We start from the raw sequence: 17873 nt of genomic DNA, 5'->3' as shown, positions 1-17873 counted from the left end.
TCCCAGTGTATAATACTATTCTAAGACCACTGAAGCGTTGCTTTTTTTTTAAAATTTTAAACAGTTCTAGCTCTTATTTTTCCCCATGTTTTCACTATCAAGATAAGTAAAGAAAGCAGAACTCATATATTACATATACAGGCCCCCATAATAAATTAAAAAAAAATCTGTTTGGTCCTTTTGATCCCTGAATGTCCGAGGATTGAGAGATAGCGACTCAATGTGTTCTGTGTAACCATGTCAACCATATGGATTCAAAAACACACACACACAAAAAAAAACCCAGCCATGGCAACCATCGCCTAGGAGACCTAGCTGGGTGCTCAATGACACAGAACTGCGCCAAAGCAGCTTCCCCGCAACCTTTAAGACAGTCGTCCTCCCTACATTGTTTTTAACGTCACGTGTGCTATTGTCAGATCCAAGTCTTCTTAAATAGCTGCAATGAAATTTCACATTTTCAGGGTTCTCGAAATGTTTTCTCCAAGTTTTATGTTCCGTTTATCCTCCACCTCCTCAGCGCTGATATCTGAGGATCAGCCATCTCAAAAGGTACTTCCTCGTAATCCATACTGTCACTGCCCTAATGGAAGAGGAAGCATCATCAGGTTTGGACCCAAACCGTGGTCTACAGAGATTAGAAAACAAAGCACTCTCAGCTCCCTGCTGCCAGAGGTGACCACACCCCCCTTTCTTTTAAAATTAATTTAAGATTAAGAAGAAGTAAACACACATATAGTTTAAGCATTTGTCACAGGGTCTCACACGGAAACACAATGGTACACTGGAATGGCCACATGTTTGGGTAATCTGATGAAGGGCCTCAGGGTTTGGCTGGGTCGGGGGTATCACAAGGTCTTACCCTAGCGGGTCATTGTTCCACGTATAAGCATCAACAGTGAGCTTCAGCAACACATACAACCGGGATCTTGTCCTCATCCCAATGCCACGCATGGGCACATCCTGTGGGGTTTAAGGTAAGGGGTGGCAGTCCTGGTTCACTTTCCTGTGGCTAATCCCGGGACACTGCAGCCAGCTGCAGATCCTGAACTGCTGCCTGAGCTGAGACCAACGCATCCCGGAGTTTTGGAACCTTTCCCAGAACTGAAGAGTTTGCCTGGAATATGGCCACTGCCCATCATTATAGGCAGTGTCAGATCAGCTTAAAACTGGCCATGGGCCCCCTTTCCCATCCTAAATCTGCTAAAGTCTAATGCATGAGCTTCATTCTAGACAGGAGAACATTCTAAGATGATCATTAAAACTCAATTAATTATTTGGCAAGGGCATTCCCCACAGGGATACTCGTGACTTGCACCATCTCAAGATGAGTACCCCAGTGATAGCTCCATGGCCATTTAGTTCGAAGCTATCATTTCCAGAGCCCAGTGAATGGTCTGACATCCCTAAAAAAAGAGATGCATGCCAAATATGAGTCACTGAAATATTGAACCGATACACAGGAAGATAGGAGTAGGCCATTCAGTCCATCTAACGAAAAGGCTGAAATGCATCTTAGCTCTATCTTCCTTAGTTCTGTAATTGTACAAGGCCATCAATCTCAGTTTTGAAATTTTCAATCGACACTTCCTCGCTCCAGCCTTAACTGATTTTTTTTTGGAAGGAGGATAAGAAAGACCCAGATTTCTATTAACTCTTGGGTGAAAATAGGACATAGGGACATAGGAATTAGCAACAGGATTAGGCCATTCAGTGCTTCCTGCTTGCTACACCATTTGATAAGATCATGGCTGATCTGATTATGGTCTCAACCCCACTGTCCTGTCTGCCCCCCTTGGCTCCCCTGTCTGTCAAAAATCTGCCTAACTCTTGTCTTGAATGAATTCACTGACCCAGCCTCCAGTGCTCTCTGGGGAAGAGAACTCCACAGACTAACAACCCTCTGAGAGAAAAAAAATTCTCCTTATCTCAGGCGTCTTACCCTTCAATCGTACGCCCTAGTTCTAGTCTGTCCCACAAGTGGAAACATCCTCCCGGTATCTACCCTGTCAAGTCTCCTCAGGATCTTATACGTTTCAATAAGATCACCTCTCAGGCCGGGATTTCACAATCCTGCTGTGGCAGGACCCACCACGGGGACCGGACAATCCCAGCAGCGGGCGGGGCTCGAAAATCCCACCCTCATTCTTCTAAACGCCAACCTGTGCAACCTTTCCTCATAAGATAAGCCCCTCAGCCCAGGAACGAGTCGAGTGAACCTTCTCTGAACTGCTTCTAACACAATTATATCCTTTTTCAAATAAGGAGACTAAAGCTGTACATAGGACTCCAGGTCTTTTTTTAACTCATTCATGGGCACACTGGTTAGGTCAGCATTTATTGCCCATCCCTATTTGCCCCTGAACCAAGTGGATTGCCAGGCCATTTCAGAGGGCAGTTAAGAGTCAACCACGTTGTTGTGGGTCCAGAGTCACATGTAGGCCAGACCAGGTAAGGATGGCAGATTTCCTTCCCTAAATGGCATTAGTGAACCAGATGGGCTGTCCCTGACAATGGCTTTTCTTTAATCAGTCACCATCAGGCTTTTAATTCCAGGTTTATTGGATTCAAATTCTATGGTGGGATTTGAACTTGGGTCGCCCCAGAGCATTTCCCTACACCACTGGAATCACCAGTCCAGTGACAATACCTCAATACCACCAGCTCCCTATACCGCTGAACTCCTACAAGTGAATTCTTATACACAGCCTCAGTCACGTGGCCCTGCTACTATTCTGGCTTTGCAGCAGAGAAGTTAAACATCGACCATGGGCTTAGAAAACTTTTTCAAGGCAAAAGGTAAAATACAAGAAGTGAATAGTTGATGCCTTACCTAGAAAATCAGAAATTCTTGCCCTGAATCACAGTCAGTCAGTATGGGCGACTGGTATCCTTTGGCCGTTTTAACTGGACTTTTAACCTCTTCATGCCGATCTGAAAACCATTCATGGCCTGGATGGCAGCCTGGGCACTAGTGGGGTTATCAAAACTCACAAAACCTTCAGAGAAATAATAAGACAGAAGAGGTTTTAAAGACGTGTAAAAGTGAGGTAACCCACCACATGAGAGGACAATGTTTTATTTTTCCTCCCAGTTCCTCCCTAACTACTCCTGGAGCTGGGAGGTTTTTTTTTACCTCTCACTAAAGGCAGCACTGATGCCTCCCAGTCTCAGTTACACAGCCATAAGAAGGCCAAGGTCACACATTTGCCAATGGGTTCACAGGCCGTACAGATGCAACGTTCAATCCCAGGGCTGCACCAAGAGCTGCTCTCTGCCCGGGGGATAGTAGTGTTCCTACAATTGCCCTATATCCCTGGAGAACAAAGTGAAATGAGATCAGCCAGGGTTTATGAATATATGAATTACGTGCAGGAGCAGTCTACTCAGCCAACTCCTGATCAACACCCAATGTCCTCACTGCAAACTGAGTCAGATAAGGACCGCTTTGTGTTTGATTGTGAGGTCCTCTGTAATTCTGCACCCTCCAAACCCGTGATCTCCACCAGCCAGAATGACCAGGGCAGCAGGCGCATGGAAACACCACCAGCTCCATGTTCCTCGCCAAGTCACACAGCATCCTGACTTCAATGTATAGTGCCATTCCCCCATAGCCACTGGGTCAAAATCCTGGAAATCTGTTCCTAACAGCACTGTGGGAGCACTTTCACCACACAGACTGCAGCGTTTCAACAAAGCCACTCACCAGCACCTTGTCAAGGGTAACTAGGATGGATCATAAATGCCAGCCTTGTTAGCCCAAGGCTGAATGAATAAAAGGTCAAGCAGCCTGTTGACATGAAGGTTGAGGCTCACACATGGGGAAGCAACAGGAAGTCTCCGAGATTCACTAATGCACGACCCAGATGAAATGAGAGGGGGAAGAAAGAAAATCAGATAGAGCATAAATAGGAAGAACACTGGTAACCGCTTATTCTCCCCCTCCTCACTGTCAAGTTGCTTTGACTGGTATTGGCTTCTGACACAGAACGTTTTGGGATGAAGCCCCACTCTTGAGATTGAGTAATAAAACTAGGCTGATAATTCCGTGCAGTTTTGAGGGAATGTCAGGGTGCCAGCCTTTCGGATGGAACACAAAGCACTGTCTGCCTGCTGAGGTCAACGAGGCCATGGAACTATTTGAGGGAGAGTTGGGAGCTCTCCTGATGTCATGGCCAATGTTCCTCCCTCAATCAATGGATCAGAAAAGAGAAAACCTGGTCATGGCGGGATCTTGCTGTGCACAAAATGGCTGCCATATTTGCCTATAGGAGATCGCTTTGCACTTCAAAACGATTGATCACCTGTGAAGTGCGCTGGGATTGCTCTGTGAGATGTGATAGAGCACTACACTAAATCCTTCAGTTAGTTAGCTTGAGGCTGGCAGTAAGCAGCTTGCTTAGCTACTCTCATGGCTACTTATCTTATGTGACACAGGACAAGAAGAGAAACATATCTTAAAAGATGCGGGCGGGGGGAGGGAATGTTGAATGTCTCATCTTCACAACAGAAAGGAAAAGCACAGGGTGCAATCACAGAATGACACAGCAAAGAAGGAGGCCATTCAGTCCCTCTCCCCTGTGCCAGCTCCTCCGTAGACCATTCCATTAATCCCATTTCCCTGATCTTTCTCCATTGCCTTTTTTCCCTACAAGTATTTATCCAGTTCTCTTCTGAATGTTACTTCTGAATCTGCTTCTACCACCCTATCCAGGCAATGCATTCCAGGACACTAAAACGGGCTGCACTAAAAATGCTTTTCCTCATGTCATCTCCAGTTCTTTTGCCAATCTCCTCAAGCCTGTGCACACTGATTCCAGCCCTGCTGCCACTATTTACTCTATCAGAACCACTCCTGATTTTGAACATCTCTGACAAATCACTTCTAAAGCACCTCTGCTGCAAGGAGAAAAGGAGTACAGTAAGGAAAGTTTTTTAAACAGAAGCAAGTCTTGCGAATGACCAAACGGTTTCACGTTCTACTTTTCTCCGCCCTCTTTCTTCCCTGACATTATGTTTGGGAATTGATCTGAATTTTCAATTTAAAATATTGTCCTGATGGTTGTTTCTTTAACTTGTATTCTTTAGTGGCTGTCTTCACTGGTTCTTTATTTTATTTAGGACTATGCTTGCGCTTTCTTTTTGCGGTTCCCCCACTCTATTTTTAGATACCGAGGACCCTGATCAGACCTCGGCTGCCAGAAGGGGAAGGGCAACAATCGCAGCTGCTTCAGTCTCCCGGCATAACTGAAGCCACCTCATCCCTGCTACCACTCTAATAGATCCTTAAATCTTTAAACATCGGTCAGACTACAGGACAGGAAATCACTTTCAGATTGAACAGCATTCCAGGTGTACTTTACAGAGTCGCTGAATTAAAACAATACATGGGCACACTGTTAGAATGTTCCACCCAGTCTGACACTCAGCTCTGGTGAGCTGCACTCGTCAGGTGTCGGCTCAATTTTTCACTCTGCCACTGGGTGGCAGCATTGCCCACCATGGAGTGCCATCAAGCAGCAACTGGGTTGGCTGGCTTTCTCTGGTTGAGAAATTTATGAAGACCCATCCTGCGGAACATCAGCAAGGCTGAATGAGCAGGAGGGAGAGGAGAGGGATGGGCCAAGCAACAGTCATACAGAAACACAGAGTGGTTACAGAACAGAAGGAGGCCAGTCGTGTCATTTGGTGATGCCAAACTTGGATCTTGAAATACATTGTCCAGGATTTTATGGCCCCACCTCGGTGCGTCTCCCCACTGCGGTTAATACACTGAGTCAGAAGGTCACGGGTTCAAATCTCACTCTGAGGACTTATGCGAAAAGATCTAGGCTGACATTACAGCGCAGTACTGAGCGGGTGCTGTACTGTTGGAGGTGCTGTGTTTCAGATCAGACATTAAACTGAGGCCCTGCCTGCCCTCTTGGGTAGGTGATATCTATCCCTGGTTGTTATTACGTTGCTGTTTGTGGGAGCTGGCTGTGCACAAATTGGTTGCCGCGTTTCCTACACTACAACAGTGACTGCACTTCAAAACAAAAAGTACTTCATTAGCTGTAAAGGGCTCTGGGATGTCCAAACATTGAGAAAGGCACTTTATAAATGCTAGACTTTCATTTTTTTTTCTTTTTCAAATCTAATTTTCAAATCTAAAACCACGTTCGCTTTGATTCTGGCCGATGCCAAAATGGCTCCCAGGAGTGAAGGGAGTTGGCTATTGAACTAGCCACAGGTAGACAGATGGTTGGACATATCACTGAGAATTGTCAATGCCAGCTCAATGAAGCTGTCTAGAATTGGTCGTACCTTGGGATAAGGACTGAAACAGCAGTTGGCAGAGTGTTTACCCAAAGGAAGCCGTTCTGTCGCCAAGTATCAGCCCTTGAATTTTTGATCGCATTTTTTAGTGAATAACGAACATGGGACGGTTCAGTTGCAACGCGCATGCAATCAGTTAAGGTTGCCCACACAGGTTGCATGTATTCCTGGAGGACCCATCTCGAACTGCCTCAGGCCCCATGTTCCCACCATCGATCCATCCTCCAGATGCACTGACAAGCCATTCAGAAACCCCCGTCCCTCGCCCAAGTCCCATCATTCAGTTAGACCGTGGCTAATCTGCCACTTCAACTCCATTTTCCAAATCACCCGTGATATCCTGACCGAACAAAAATCCATCAGCCTCAGTTGCGAAGGCTTCGCTGGGCCTGCAGCATCTCCAGCTTTGTGGGGGGAGTGAATTCCAGATTTCTGTGTGAAAATACGCTCCCCTGATTTCAACCTCACAAAACTGACGATGGCAGGCACGCAGGAACTTCCCTGGGCCTGGCTAAGTTCTACAGCTTAAGAAGTCAATTGTCAATGTCCCTCGCAGATACCACAAAAACCCAACGCATTGGCAAGCGGCCAGTCAGACTCACCAAAGCATTTACTCTGGTTGGTGGCCCTGTCCATGAAGACCTTTGACGAGATCACAGACCCAAAGGGCAGGAACATCTGCATGAGCTCACTGTCTCCAAACTCCTGGGGGAGGTGGTAGATGAAAAGATTGCAGCCTTCTGGCCCTGGAAAAGGAAAGGTAAAGGCGACGTCAGCAGCGAGAAATGTATGCATGCACTGCAGAGGCTGCAGGGATGAACAACACGACTGCTCCCAGTGAAAGGAAACCATTAAAGCTGGGCCTCACTGAAACTTACAAACTGTTCAATAATACAGACAAATAAACTCAAGTATCATTTCCATCGATGGGGGAAGGGTCAGACCCAGAATGAAAAGTGCATTCAAAATAAATATTAGGAAACATGACTCAAAAGCGCCAGAGGGAGAGGCCTCAATGGAACAGCTAGGAGACTGGAGGGATGCGTTAAATGGGAATGTTATGATCCTGGGACCAACTTCCAAGTTTTTGGCAAGATCCGGTCAGGGACCAATCAATTTTTGTTTAAAATAGACAAAGCTTGAGATTCAAGACTCTTGGGAAGAGAATAAAGATATCGCGGGATTTGAAGCAACAAAAGTAAACTTTGCTATACAAGGTCAGAAAGGTAAAACAATTCACGCTATCGATCTTACACCCTTAACATTCAGGGTTAATATGAGGTACATGTGAATTAACTGTGGTCAAGCACACCATACTTCACAATCAATGCTAGAGGTGACCAAGATAGATTCCATGGATTTCTCAACAAACCACCCTCACGTCAGTAAACTCCATAAGCCAACCAATCTCATTGAAACCCTGTCTCTCACATGAGGGATTCCAGTCTTCACTTTCAAAGATCTTACCTTGGAATTCTCTGCAAAAGTCGCTACAACTTGGATGGCCTCAACAATGGCCCACCCCCCAGAGTTTCAATCTCACAGCCCGAGACTCTGTTCCGCTGGATTCCCCACTCTGCAGACCAGCACCAACTCAAAAGCATAATTTCAGCTCTTCAGCCACGTCGAACACATTATTGCTGCTCCAAAGGGGTACCTTTGCCCCAAGAGCCCACAGGATGGAATCACCAACCTTCTGCTGCCTTCTTAGTTCTTTGTGGCTTTTGGTGAGGTCTCTTTGATCGCCAAGGATTCTCCTGAGCCTTCGTGATGCCAGGGCTTCTTTTGAGCCCCCTCCACTTAAGGCCCTTTTGCTGCTTGCAGCCTCTTTCTCTGCTCCCCTTTCTTCTTAACTGGGATCTCTCCCCACGCCCTCTCCCTGTCCTCTGTCAGTGACTCTTCTTTAGGACCTCTCCCTGTCTCCTGCCTGGGAATTTTCTCGATTATGGCGCTCTGCTTTCAGGTCACATGACTCTGTTTTTGCACTATTTTCTTTCTTCACAGGTACATTGGGCTCGACCCAAAGAACTACCAAATGTCAGAATCCGGACGCGTACCCGCTCTCGGCCCACACATGAGCGAAACTCCCGAGGCTCCTCGGGACTTGGGAGTCCCCAACCTCTGCTCCACGAGAAGCTGAGCTGGATCTCATAACACCTTATTCCCCTGGGAGAATGAAAGCTTCACCACAGTGAAGGTTTCTTTACCATGTCTATACAAGTTCTTTACAAGAAATACTTATCATAAACTTCTAACAAATAGCTTATTACATACTATACAGATGACTTTTTTATTTTGTTCCACAATTACACATATATTATACTCAGACCCCGCTTTTTCTCTGACACCCTTCCTTTAAATTCTGGACAGAATATTAGCCATTACAGGGTTTCGCCCCTAATATTTTCCTAGTCAACCAAAGGTAATGAAGATACATCAAAGTTTTCTTTAGAAACACCTTGAACAGCTTGTGTTTCCATTTTGTATCATGGGTTTGCAACCTTGCTGGTATGACTGCAAACCAGTTACCCTGGCCGTCTTCCTCTCTTCACACATGGACGCAGATCAGTCACACTGTGTGATCCAAATGACTTTTGCATTGGTTTCTCAACTTTAATACAGAAGGACATGGGGGTTTTCTTACGCTTCTCCTCTGTTGTTGGAAACGTGCCTTCAATGGGTTGTTTAAGTTTGCTACTGGTGGACAACCAGCTTCAAAATGATCTCCCTCACTCACTCCGTCCATAAGAAGTTTTATCGTTTCATTGTTTTGATCCACATCAGATGGATAAACCTTCACTGAGGGAGTTTTTCTCACATTACCCAGGTTATTTTTCTAGTTTATCCAAGAGATGTGCTACAGCCTTCTGCACGCATTCATATTCTTCTCCTTGATGCTTGAAAAATGGAACCTTCATCTACACTTTTTGCACAACTTCATTCAAATATTTGTTTACCCTCTTATTTTCCAAGGGCAGAATTTGTCATATGGCGGGCGAGCGGGCTTGGCAGGAGCGGTCAGGGGCAGTCGCCACCCACGATCAGCTCCGCGCCACCATTTTACGTAGGCCGCCCAGCATAATACGTGAGCGGGAGGAGGAGGGAGAGTCGGGGGCCTGTGATCTTCTGCCCTTGCCGGTGAAAGAGCGCAGAAATCTCCCCGAGGCTCGGAGCTGCCTCAGGGAGATTGAATCCACGTTCACACCATTAAATTAAAGGTTTAAAAATTTATTTAGACATCTCTCCTCACGTGACTGTGTGACATGAGATGGGACATGTTTTTATATTTAGGGAATTTTTTAAAAATTTATTTCATAAAAGCTTTAGGAAACCTCATCCCGCTCGTGGATGAGGCTTCCTAAAAAACGTGAAAAGACTGCTTGGCCTTTTCGCCTGCCCGCCAGCCTTAAGGTCAGACAGGCAGCGATAACAATGACATGAATTATTTTCTTATTGGCCTTAATAGACCGTTTACATATTGGTGGGCGTGCAGCCGACTCCAGCGTGCGCCCGGCGAGTGAAATATTGCGGGACTGAGCAATGACATCGGGACGCACGGCCGATGTCATCATGCATCATTTTACGCATCGGCTTGTCAGACCCGTCCCCGCACGCTGACCGAAAAATCCTGTCACAATTTATTAATCTTTTCTTTCAGTTCAACAACCGCTCTGGTGAGATCAACAAAGCTAGATCTTCAATTAAAACTTGGTGAAGTTCAAGTATCAGAAGTCTCTATTAAGCGTTGTGGAAAATGCCCTGATCAGGCAAAGGAATTGTCGATGAGTCAGAACTGCTGGTTGCCTTTGTTGCAGAGTTAGCTACAGAGACCTTATACAAGCTGAACAATTTCATATGGGCATTCCGTTCATTTTGGAATCTTTCTTCCATGGTCACTGACTGCTCCTTAAACTTTTCCAATTCACTCATTAGATCCTCAGTCTGTTTCTTAAAATTGTCCTTATCTGCTTTCAAAGTCCAGACCTACTGTTCCATTCTGTACATCTCATCTCTCTTGTTCTCCAGCTTACATTCGGGAGTTCAAGAATTTCTTTGCTCTTTTCACAACCAAGTTCTAACAATTCACTGGTCTTGGTTTTTAATTCCGCTTTCGACCAGCAGTTCTAACTCATTGACAACTCCTTTGCCTGTTCCAGGCATTTTTCACAACATTTAATAGAGACTTCTGATACCTGAACTTCATCAACTTTTAATTGAAGATCTACCTTTGTTGAATTTGCATCTACAAGTTTATTATTTAAACATTTCAAGTCTTCATTCAAGTATGACCGACACTCCAGTGTTCTCACCAGTTCTTGCTTTTCATTAGCAAATGATCTTTTGTGCATGCAAGTTGGTTCTCTATGCTGACCAGCCTTTCCTTCAATTGTGCATTATCAGCAACCAGCTTCTCATGTTTGGCCACAGTCATTCTGGGGAGTTTGGCAAGATAAGCATGATCAAGCAACTGCTGCAATACAAACATTATTTACAGAGCTCATGATGAAGCAGGTCCATGACTAGAAAGCTCCACCCCTGAGATTACCCACGCTTAGGGCTGATTCATCTGTAGTCACATGATCCCCAAAACAGTATGAAAGGCTTTACTTACAATCACTACATTCCTCCTCCTTTAATTTTGTTTTACATCTCTCATTTACTAGAATATCTTAATCCATAACATATACAAATATATGCAGTTCATGCAATTATAGATTAAATCCCTGAGGTGGTTTTCACATTTGGTTAGAACAACATAGCTCTATGACTTGAGATTCTTCTGCTGGGTTGATTTGATCAGGAACTGAGGCATCGGGGATGTCCTTAGATAACGGCAGTTCAGAATTATTTACTTCAACAGAGACATCAGGTGTGTCTATTCTATGTCAATCTGGCACCTCAGAGATCAAAGGTTCAACTTCAATTTCAGGTGGAGTAACTGGTTGTTGAAGTGTCTCTCTACTTCTTAGATGATCCACATGTTTTCGAATAAGCCAGTTTTCCACTTCCACTTGGTATGACAAAGGTCCTATTTCAGAGACAGTTATACCAGGAACCCAGCTAGGTTCAGTTCCAAAATTTCGCACAAAAGTACTTTCTCCCACTGTAAATGTTCAGTCTTTACGTGAATATCATGATTCACTTTCTGACTACTTTGGTTCTTCTCTACCTCCCCTTCTAAGTTAGGGAACGCCAGACTCAAACGTGCATGAAGGTGGCATTTAATTAGTAATTCAGACGGTGTTGAACCCATCGTTGTATGAGGACTCATGCAATAGTTGAGAAGAAATCATGAAATTCATGTTTCTAACGTTCCTTTGAATAATTTCTTCATTCCTGTTTTAAAGGTTTGCGGTGCTCTTTCTGCTAACCCAATGGAAGAGGGATGATATGGTGTTGTTTTGATTTGTTTAATCTCATTCAACTTCATGAATCTCCGGAATTCCGTACTAGTGAAAGCAGTACCTTTATCTAAAACAATGATTTCTGGTAGGCCAAGTAAACTAAAATATTGCAGCTTTTCAATAGTTGCACACAATGTCAGTGATCTAACTTCACATATACATCCATTCAATTAGAATGTGCATTGATGATCACTACAAACATGGTACCTAAAAATGGACCTACATAGTCCATATGCAGTTTAACCCAGGGTTGATCAGGCCACTCCCACAATGCAGTGGAGCTGAAATGGGCAACTTCTGTTGTTGTTGACACTGGAGACAGTGTTTAACCATTTTTTCTGTATCACTATCTATACCTGGCCACCAGATATAACTTCGTGCGAGCATCTTCATTTTCGAAATACCTGGATGAACATTGTGAAGCTCTGCCAAGAGTGGTTCCCTTCCTTGTGAAGGGATGACAACTCTTGCTCTCCACAACGAGATACTATCTTGACAAATTAATTCAAATTTATGGGCACAGAATGGTTTTAAATCTTCCAAGACCTGTGCTTTTGACCATCCTTGCAATATCTGTTCTTAGACTCTTGATAAAATTGGATGTCGGTTTGTCCAATTCTTTATCTGCTCCACACAGACCGGCAAGGAGTCCAGGAAATTCAACATAAGTACAAGCTCTTGAGGCACTGGAGCACGTGTAATGCTACTTGGCAAAGCAAGACGATGACTGAGGGTGTCTGCATTTGCTAAGTGCACACCTGGATGGTGCATAAAGGTGTACTCATATGTCAATAAAATCAAAGTCCATTGTTAAATTCAGGCAGAGGCTATTGGCTGAATAGCTTTATCTTCATTAGATAAACCCATAGTGCTCTGACACTATGGTGAAATGTCGACCATGCAAATATTGAGGAAGTTTCTTTACTCCAAATATTATGGATAAGCCTGCTTTATCAAGTTATGAGTAACCCTTCTCGGCTGCAGAGAGGGTTCTGGAGACATAGCCTATTGGCTTTTCAGAACCATCTCCCATCCCGTGTGACACCACCACTCCCACTGTGTAGGGAGATGCATCACAAATTGTTTTGATGGGTCATAATGTACTAGTAGACATAATGAGTGTAATAGCTTCTTGACTTTTTATGAATGCTTCCAAGATCATCTATGGTTCTTCTTCAATAATAGGCGTAAGGGGGCTAACACTATAGCCAAGTGAGGCATGAAGCACTGGAATAATTTATCCAAAAAAGACTTGAGTTCAGTGACACTGGTAGGAGATGGTGCTTCCTTGATTGCCCTGACTTTCTCCTCTACTGGATGCAATCCTTGGCTATCCACTCGATGACCCAAATAAGTGACTTCAGTCGCTTGGAAAGTACACTTCCCTTTTTTCAATCGTACACCAGCTTCCAAAAATCTCCTTAAATCCTCTTCTAGGTTGGCCAACTGTTCGGCTTCTGTTGATCCTATGATTAGGATGTCATCCAGATGCACTACAACTTGGAGCAGTCCTTGTAGTAGGCTTTCCATGATTCTTTAGAAAATCATACAGGCAGATGACACAGCAAAGGGTAGTCTTGTATATTGGCATAGCCCTTGTGCATGCTGATGGTTACGTACCCTCTAGGTGTGCTGTTAAGCTCTAGCTGTTGGTATGCATGGCTCATGTCCAGTTTGGGGTAGGATTTTCTTCCAGCTAGCTTAGCGTACAGATCGTCAATCCTCAGCATAGGATATTTGTCTAAATTAGCAGCTTTGTTCATAGTTAATTTGTAGTCTCTGCAAACGCGAACGGTTTGATCTGGTTTCATCACAGGGACTATGGGCGCTGCCCATTTTGAAAATTGGACTGGCTGGATTATTCTTAACTTCTCTAAGCGGCACAATTCTGCACCCACCTTCTCCTTTGGGGTGTAAGGCACAAGTCTGGCCTTAAAGGAGCAGGATGTTGCCTCCAAATCTATGTACATTTTTGCTTGTAGGCCTTATCTTTACCAACTCATCACAGAATACGCCGTCATACTTCTTTAACAGCTCAGGAATTCCTCCTGTTCTAACTTGAAAAATTTCTGACCAGTTGAGCTTGATTTCTTTAAACCAATCATAGTATAGAAGGCTCAGTCCTTCACCTGTTACAACACTCACTGACAGCTAGGCTGTCTGCTGCCTGTAGGATACAAGTACAGTGGTGGCGCCTTTTACCTGTATTGAGTCTCCAGTCTCACTTCAGCTGAGCCATGGTTTGCTACAGATTCAGTGGCTGGATACCTTCATTTAGGTATTTAAATGTGTGCTCTCCCACCAAGTGGTCAATGCTCCTGTGTCAACCTCCATGACTAGAGGCTTCCCATCTACTTGAAGGGTGAATGTGATCAGTTCAGTTTTTCTTGCCTTGTCATTGTATAGGGAATAGATATCAGTATTAGCAGCTTCTGGTTCAGTTATATTGTGCACTTCAATCATCTTGGTCTGCTGTCTGATTGGCAGTCTTGATATTGCCCTGCATTGCTTTATAACATGCCTTTTTTGTGACAGTAGTGGCATTCTGCCTCTTTAAATCTGCAGGTTTCTGATACATGGTTACCCCCATATCGGTAACAATAAAATTTCTGAATCACTGGCGAGATGCTTCCAGTATTCCTTTTTGTTTTTCGAGCGGTAGAAACGGTTTCCTACTTTGCCGCCGTCTCTCTGGTTTTTGCGACACGCCTGGCGGTAGGTGCCTACTGAAGAACGGTGCCATGTTGCACACTCTGCAAAGCCCGCGAGTCTCTCTCAGCACTCTCCGTTGCTAGCGCTATTTCCATGGCGTGCTTCAGGTCACTATTAACTTCTGCAAGTAAACGGCACTGAATGGCGTCATTGTGTATGCCGCAAATTAACCGATCTCGCAACATGTCATTGAGAGTATCTCCGAAGTAACTGAAGTGCTTAGTCAATTGCTTTAACTTCGCAATATACATTGCTATTGACTCACCCGGGGCCCTTTAGAGTTAAACTTGAATCTTTGCACGATCACCGATGGCTTAGGCTGAAAATGTGCCTCCATGAAGTCTGGAATTTGGCACGTTTGGGGCCGTCAAAACTACAGATGAGGTTATATGTTTTGCTCCCGCAGACACTTAGAAGAATCGCCTTCTGCTTCTCCTCTGTCATTTCATTCGCCACAAAGTAGAAACCTAGAGGGTCTATGCACGACACCAGTCTTCCATCGACGAGTCGTACAGGTCAATTCTGCCAAAGAGTAGTATGGCTGGTGAGTATATTTTTCTTTCTTCCTTTAAAAAGTGAAATACTCATATTCAGGAGGTGAGGTGCAGCTTTGGAGCTATTTATCCTTGACGCCAATTATAAGATACTTGGTGCACCAAACAGGTTTCTTCTTAGAAACAGTAAAGTTTATTTACAGAGCTCCTGATGAAGCTACGGGATTGAAGTAGGCCCACGACAGTCACATGATCCACAAAACAGTATGAAAGGTTTTACTTACAATCTCTAAAGTCCCATTCACCGTTCTCATAAATTCTGAGGGAACGCGTTTGTACCATTGTCACTGTTTTAACACCCATTTCATTTTCTGGTACAGCCTCTTCTGAAGACTGCTTAAGTTTTCCTATTATTGCCACTGAGTTACCATTAAGCTTCCAACAATTTGCTTTTACTTGCCCCATCTGACAGCAACTAAAATATACTGGTTTCTTTACATAATTTTTATTGACTGGAACAGCTTCTGCCTTCCCCCTAAAGCTAGATTCTTTTCTATATCTCCAGCTTCCAACTTTGGGTTTACATGCAGAGATCCACTGCCCCCCTAGCTGCCTATGTGATATATCATGTCCATCTGCCAGAACTGCTGTTTCTCATGCCTTAGAAATCTTATGGTCTTCCAGGTGTGACCGAATAGCTTTTGGGATGTTGTTTCAAAATTCTTCAAGTTTAATTAGCTCTCTCATGTGCTCAGAAGTTTGTTCTAACTTCATTGATCAAATCCATCTATCAACCAACATTTTTTTCTCCATAGCAAATTCTACAAACGGTTCATTCAGTCTTTTCTTAAAGTTCTAAAGTTCAACTGATAAGCTTCAGGGCAAGCTCATAAGCATTAAGTACTGTTGTTTTAACTACCTCATAATCTGAGGATCATTCTATCGAAAGGCTAGAATCCATAGCCTTCCCGACCAAAAAGCTTTGTAAAATGAGAGTCCATATATCCTTTGGCCACTTTAACTTCGTAGCCACCTTGTCAAGCTATATAAAATATCTTTCAATTCCTTATTCAGTGAATTTAGGCAGAATGCGAAGACTCTTTGTTATATCAAAGCTCGGGATGGGACTTGATTCCTCATCCGAACTAATAGACTCTCTTTAACCCCATAACCTAAGCTCTTCTCTAGCCAGTTTATGCTGTCTGATTTCTTTCTCTCCCTGGATTTCAAGTTCCAGCTTTTGTATTTCCATTTTTTTTCTTTTTCAAGTTCGAGCTTTCTCAGTTCCTTTTCTATCTCAAACTGCTTCATCTGCAACTGAAGTCTAGCCAGCTCAACTGAACTCCTATCTGAATTAACTTTTCCTTTTTCCAATACTTGAGGCTGTGCTATTACCTCACTTATGGCTGCTTACTTGGCCCCTGCTTTTAACTCATAACTCAAACTCGTCGGCTAATGTGATTAATTGTTGTAAATCACTCTTCCCTCTCCAGAAAAGTCGTCGCAATTGACAAAGCCATTCTGCTTTTCGATCAAGATAGTAAAACTCACCATGGAAATCCTGCAGTCTTAACTTCACTCGTATTTGTCTGTGGATCTGAAATCCAAGATGATCCCCAATTTATGTTATAACCCTGGACCAGACCTCCAAGCTTTTCGTATGATCTGGTTAGGGACCAATAACTTCTTGTTTAAAGTAGATGAAGTTCGAGATGCAAGACACTTGCTATGAGAACAAAGCCACAAGATTCAACGGGTTTTGAACAAACAAAACTACACTTTACTGTACGAGGTCAGAAAGATGAAACAATTTGCAAATCAATCTTATGCTCTGACATTCTTTGTTAATATGAGGTACATGTGAATTAACGCAATCTGAGGTCAAAATATGCCATGCTGAGCATTCAATGGCAAATGTGACCAAAAGAGATTCTACAGATTTCTCAACAACCCACCCAGATGACAGCAAACTCTGTAAGTAAACCAATCTCTGAAACTCTGCCTCTCTCAAAGATCTGTCCTTGGCATTCTCTCCAAAAGTCGGTCCAACCCGGACAGCCTCAACAACAGCCCACCTCCCAGGGTTTCAATCTCATCTCCCGAGATTCTGTTCCCCTGGGTTCCCAGGTCTGTGCTCCAGCACCAACCCACAAGCACAACTTCAGCTCTTCAGCCGCATCAAGCAGGGTACTACTGCTCCAAAGGAGTACCTTCAACCCCAACATCTGCAGCATGGAATCACTTTCTCAGATCTTCATGGCTTCTCCACTTTGATCGCCAGGGCTTCTCCTGACCTCTCTCCTACAGACGTCTGCAAATTGCAGCCCCTTTTTTCTGCTTGGAACCTCTTTCTCTGCTCCTCTTTTTTCTTAACTGAGACCTCTCCCTGTCCGCCGTGTGGGGGTCTTCTTTGGAACCTCCTCCTGGTCCCCTCTCCCTGTCCGCTGCTTGGGATTTTTCTCGATCATGCTCACGGGTCACATGACCCTGTTTTCATGCCGTTTTCTTTCTGCACAGACACACTGGGCCCGTCATTGGCCAAAAGAACTACAAAATGTTGGATCGCACACGCGCATCTGCTCCTGGCCCCGCACATGCGCATAACTCCCGAAGCTCCACGAGAAGGTAATTTGGATCTCATGGCAAGAAGCTCCCGTTGAAACTCACCCCTCCATGTCTCTTGTAATTCCCCGATTTTTTATACTCCACAATGGTGGCAGTGCCTTCAGCTGACTTGGCCCCAAGCTCTGGAATTCCCTCCCTAAAAGCATCCTTTCTCTCTCCTCTTTTAAGATGCTTCCGAAAATCTAATCCTTGACTGAGCTTTTGGTCATCTGCCCTATTATGTGGCTAATGTGTCAAAGATTAGTTGACAACCCTCCTGTGAAGCGCCTTGGGAAGTTTTACCGCCAATAGTTCCTTGGTAGTGCAGAACTTGAATATT

At 44.2% G+C, this 17873-nt stretch overlaps 1 protein-coding gene across 1 annotated transcript in view; it reads right to left on the bottom strand.

Annotated features, from left to right (window-relative positions):
* Window positions 1-384: 384 nt before the first annotated feature.
* The window catches only part of LOC121286867 (CUGBP Elav-like family member 4), a 422600-nt gene continuing 405111 nt past the window's right edge, over window positions 385-17873 (bottom strand). The window contains exons 11-13 of the mRNA XM_041204044.1: window positions 6921-7064; window positions 2834-2999; window positions 385-583 (exon numbers count right to left, since the gene is read on the bottom strand). Of these exons, the coding sequence (XP_041059978.1) occupies window positions 2872-2999; window positions 6921-7064 (272 nt within the window). The 3' untranslated portion in view covers window positions 385-583; window positions 2834-2871. The remainder of the gene's footprint in view (window positions 584-2833; window positions 3000-6920; window positions 7065-17873) is intronic.

This window comes from Carcharodon carcharias, chromosome 14 (assembly GCF_017639515.1).
Source record: "Carcharodon carcharias isolate sCarCar2 chromosome 14, sCarCar2.pri, whole genome shotgun sequence".
Lineage (NCBI taxonomy): Eukaryota > Metazoa > Chordata > Chondrichthyes > Lamniformes > Lamnidae > Carcharodon > Carcharodon carcharias.
This window is presented reverse-complemented; position numbering and strand designations above follow the sequence as displayed.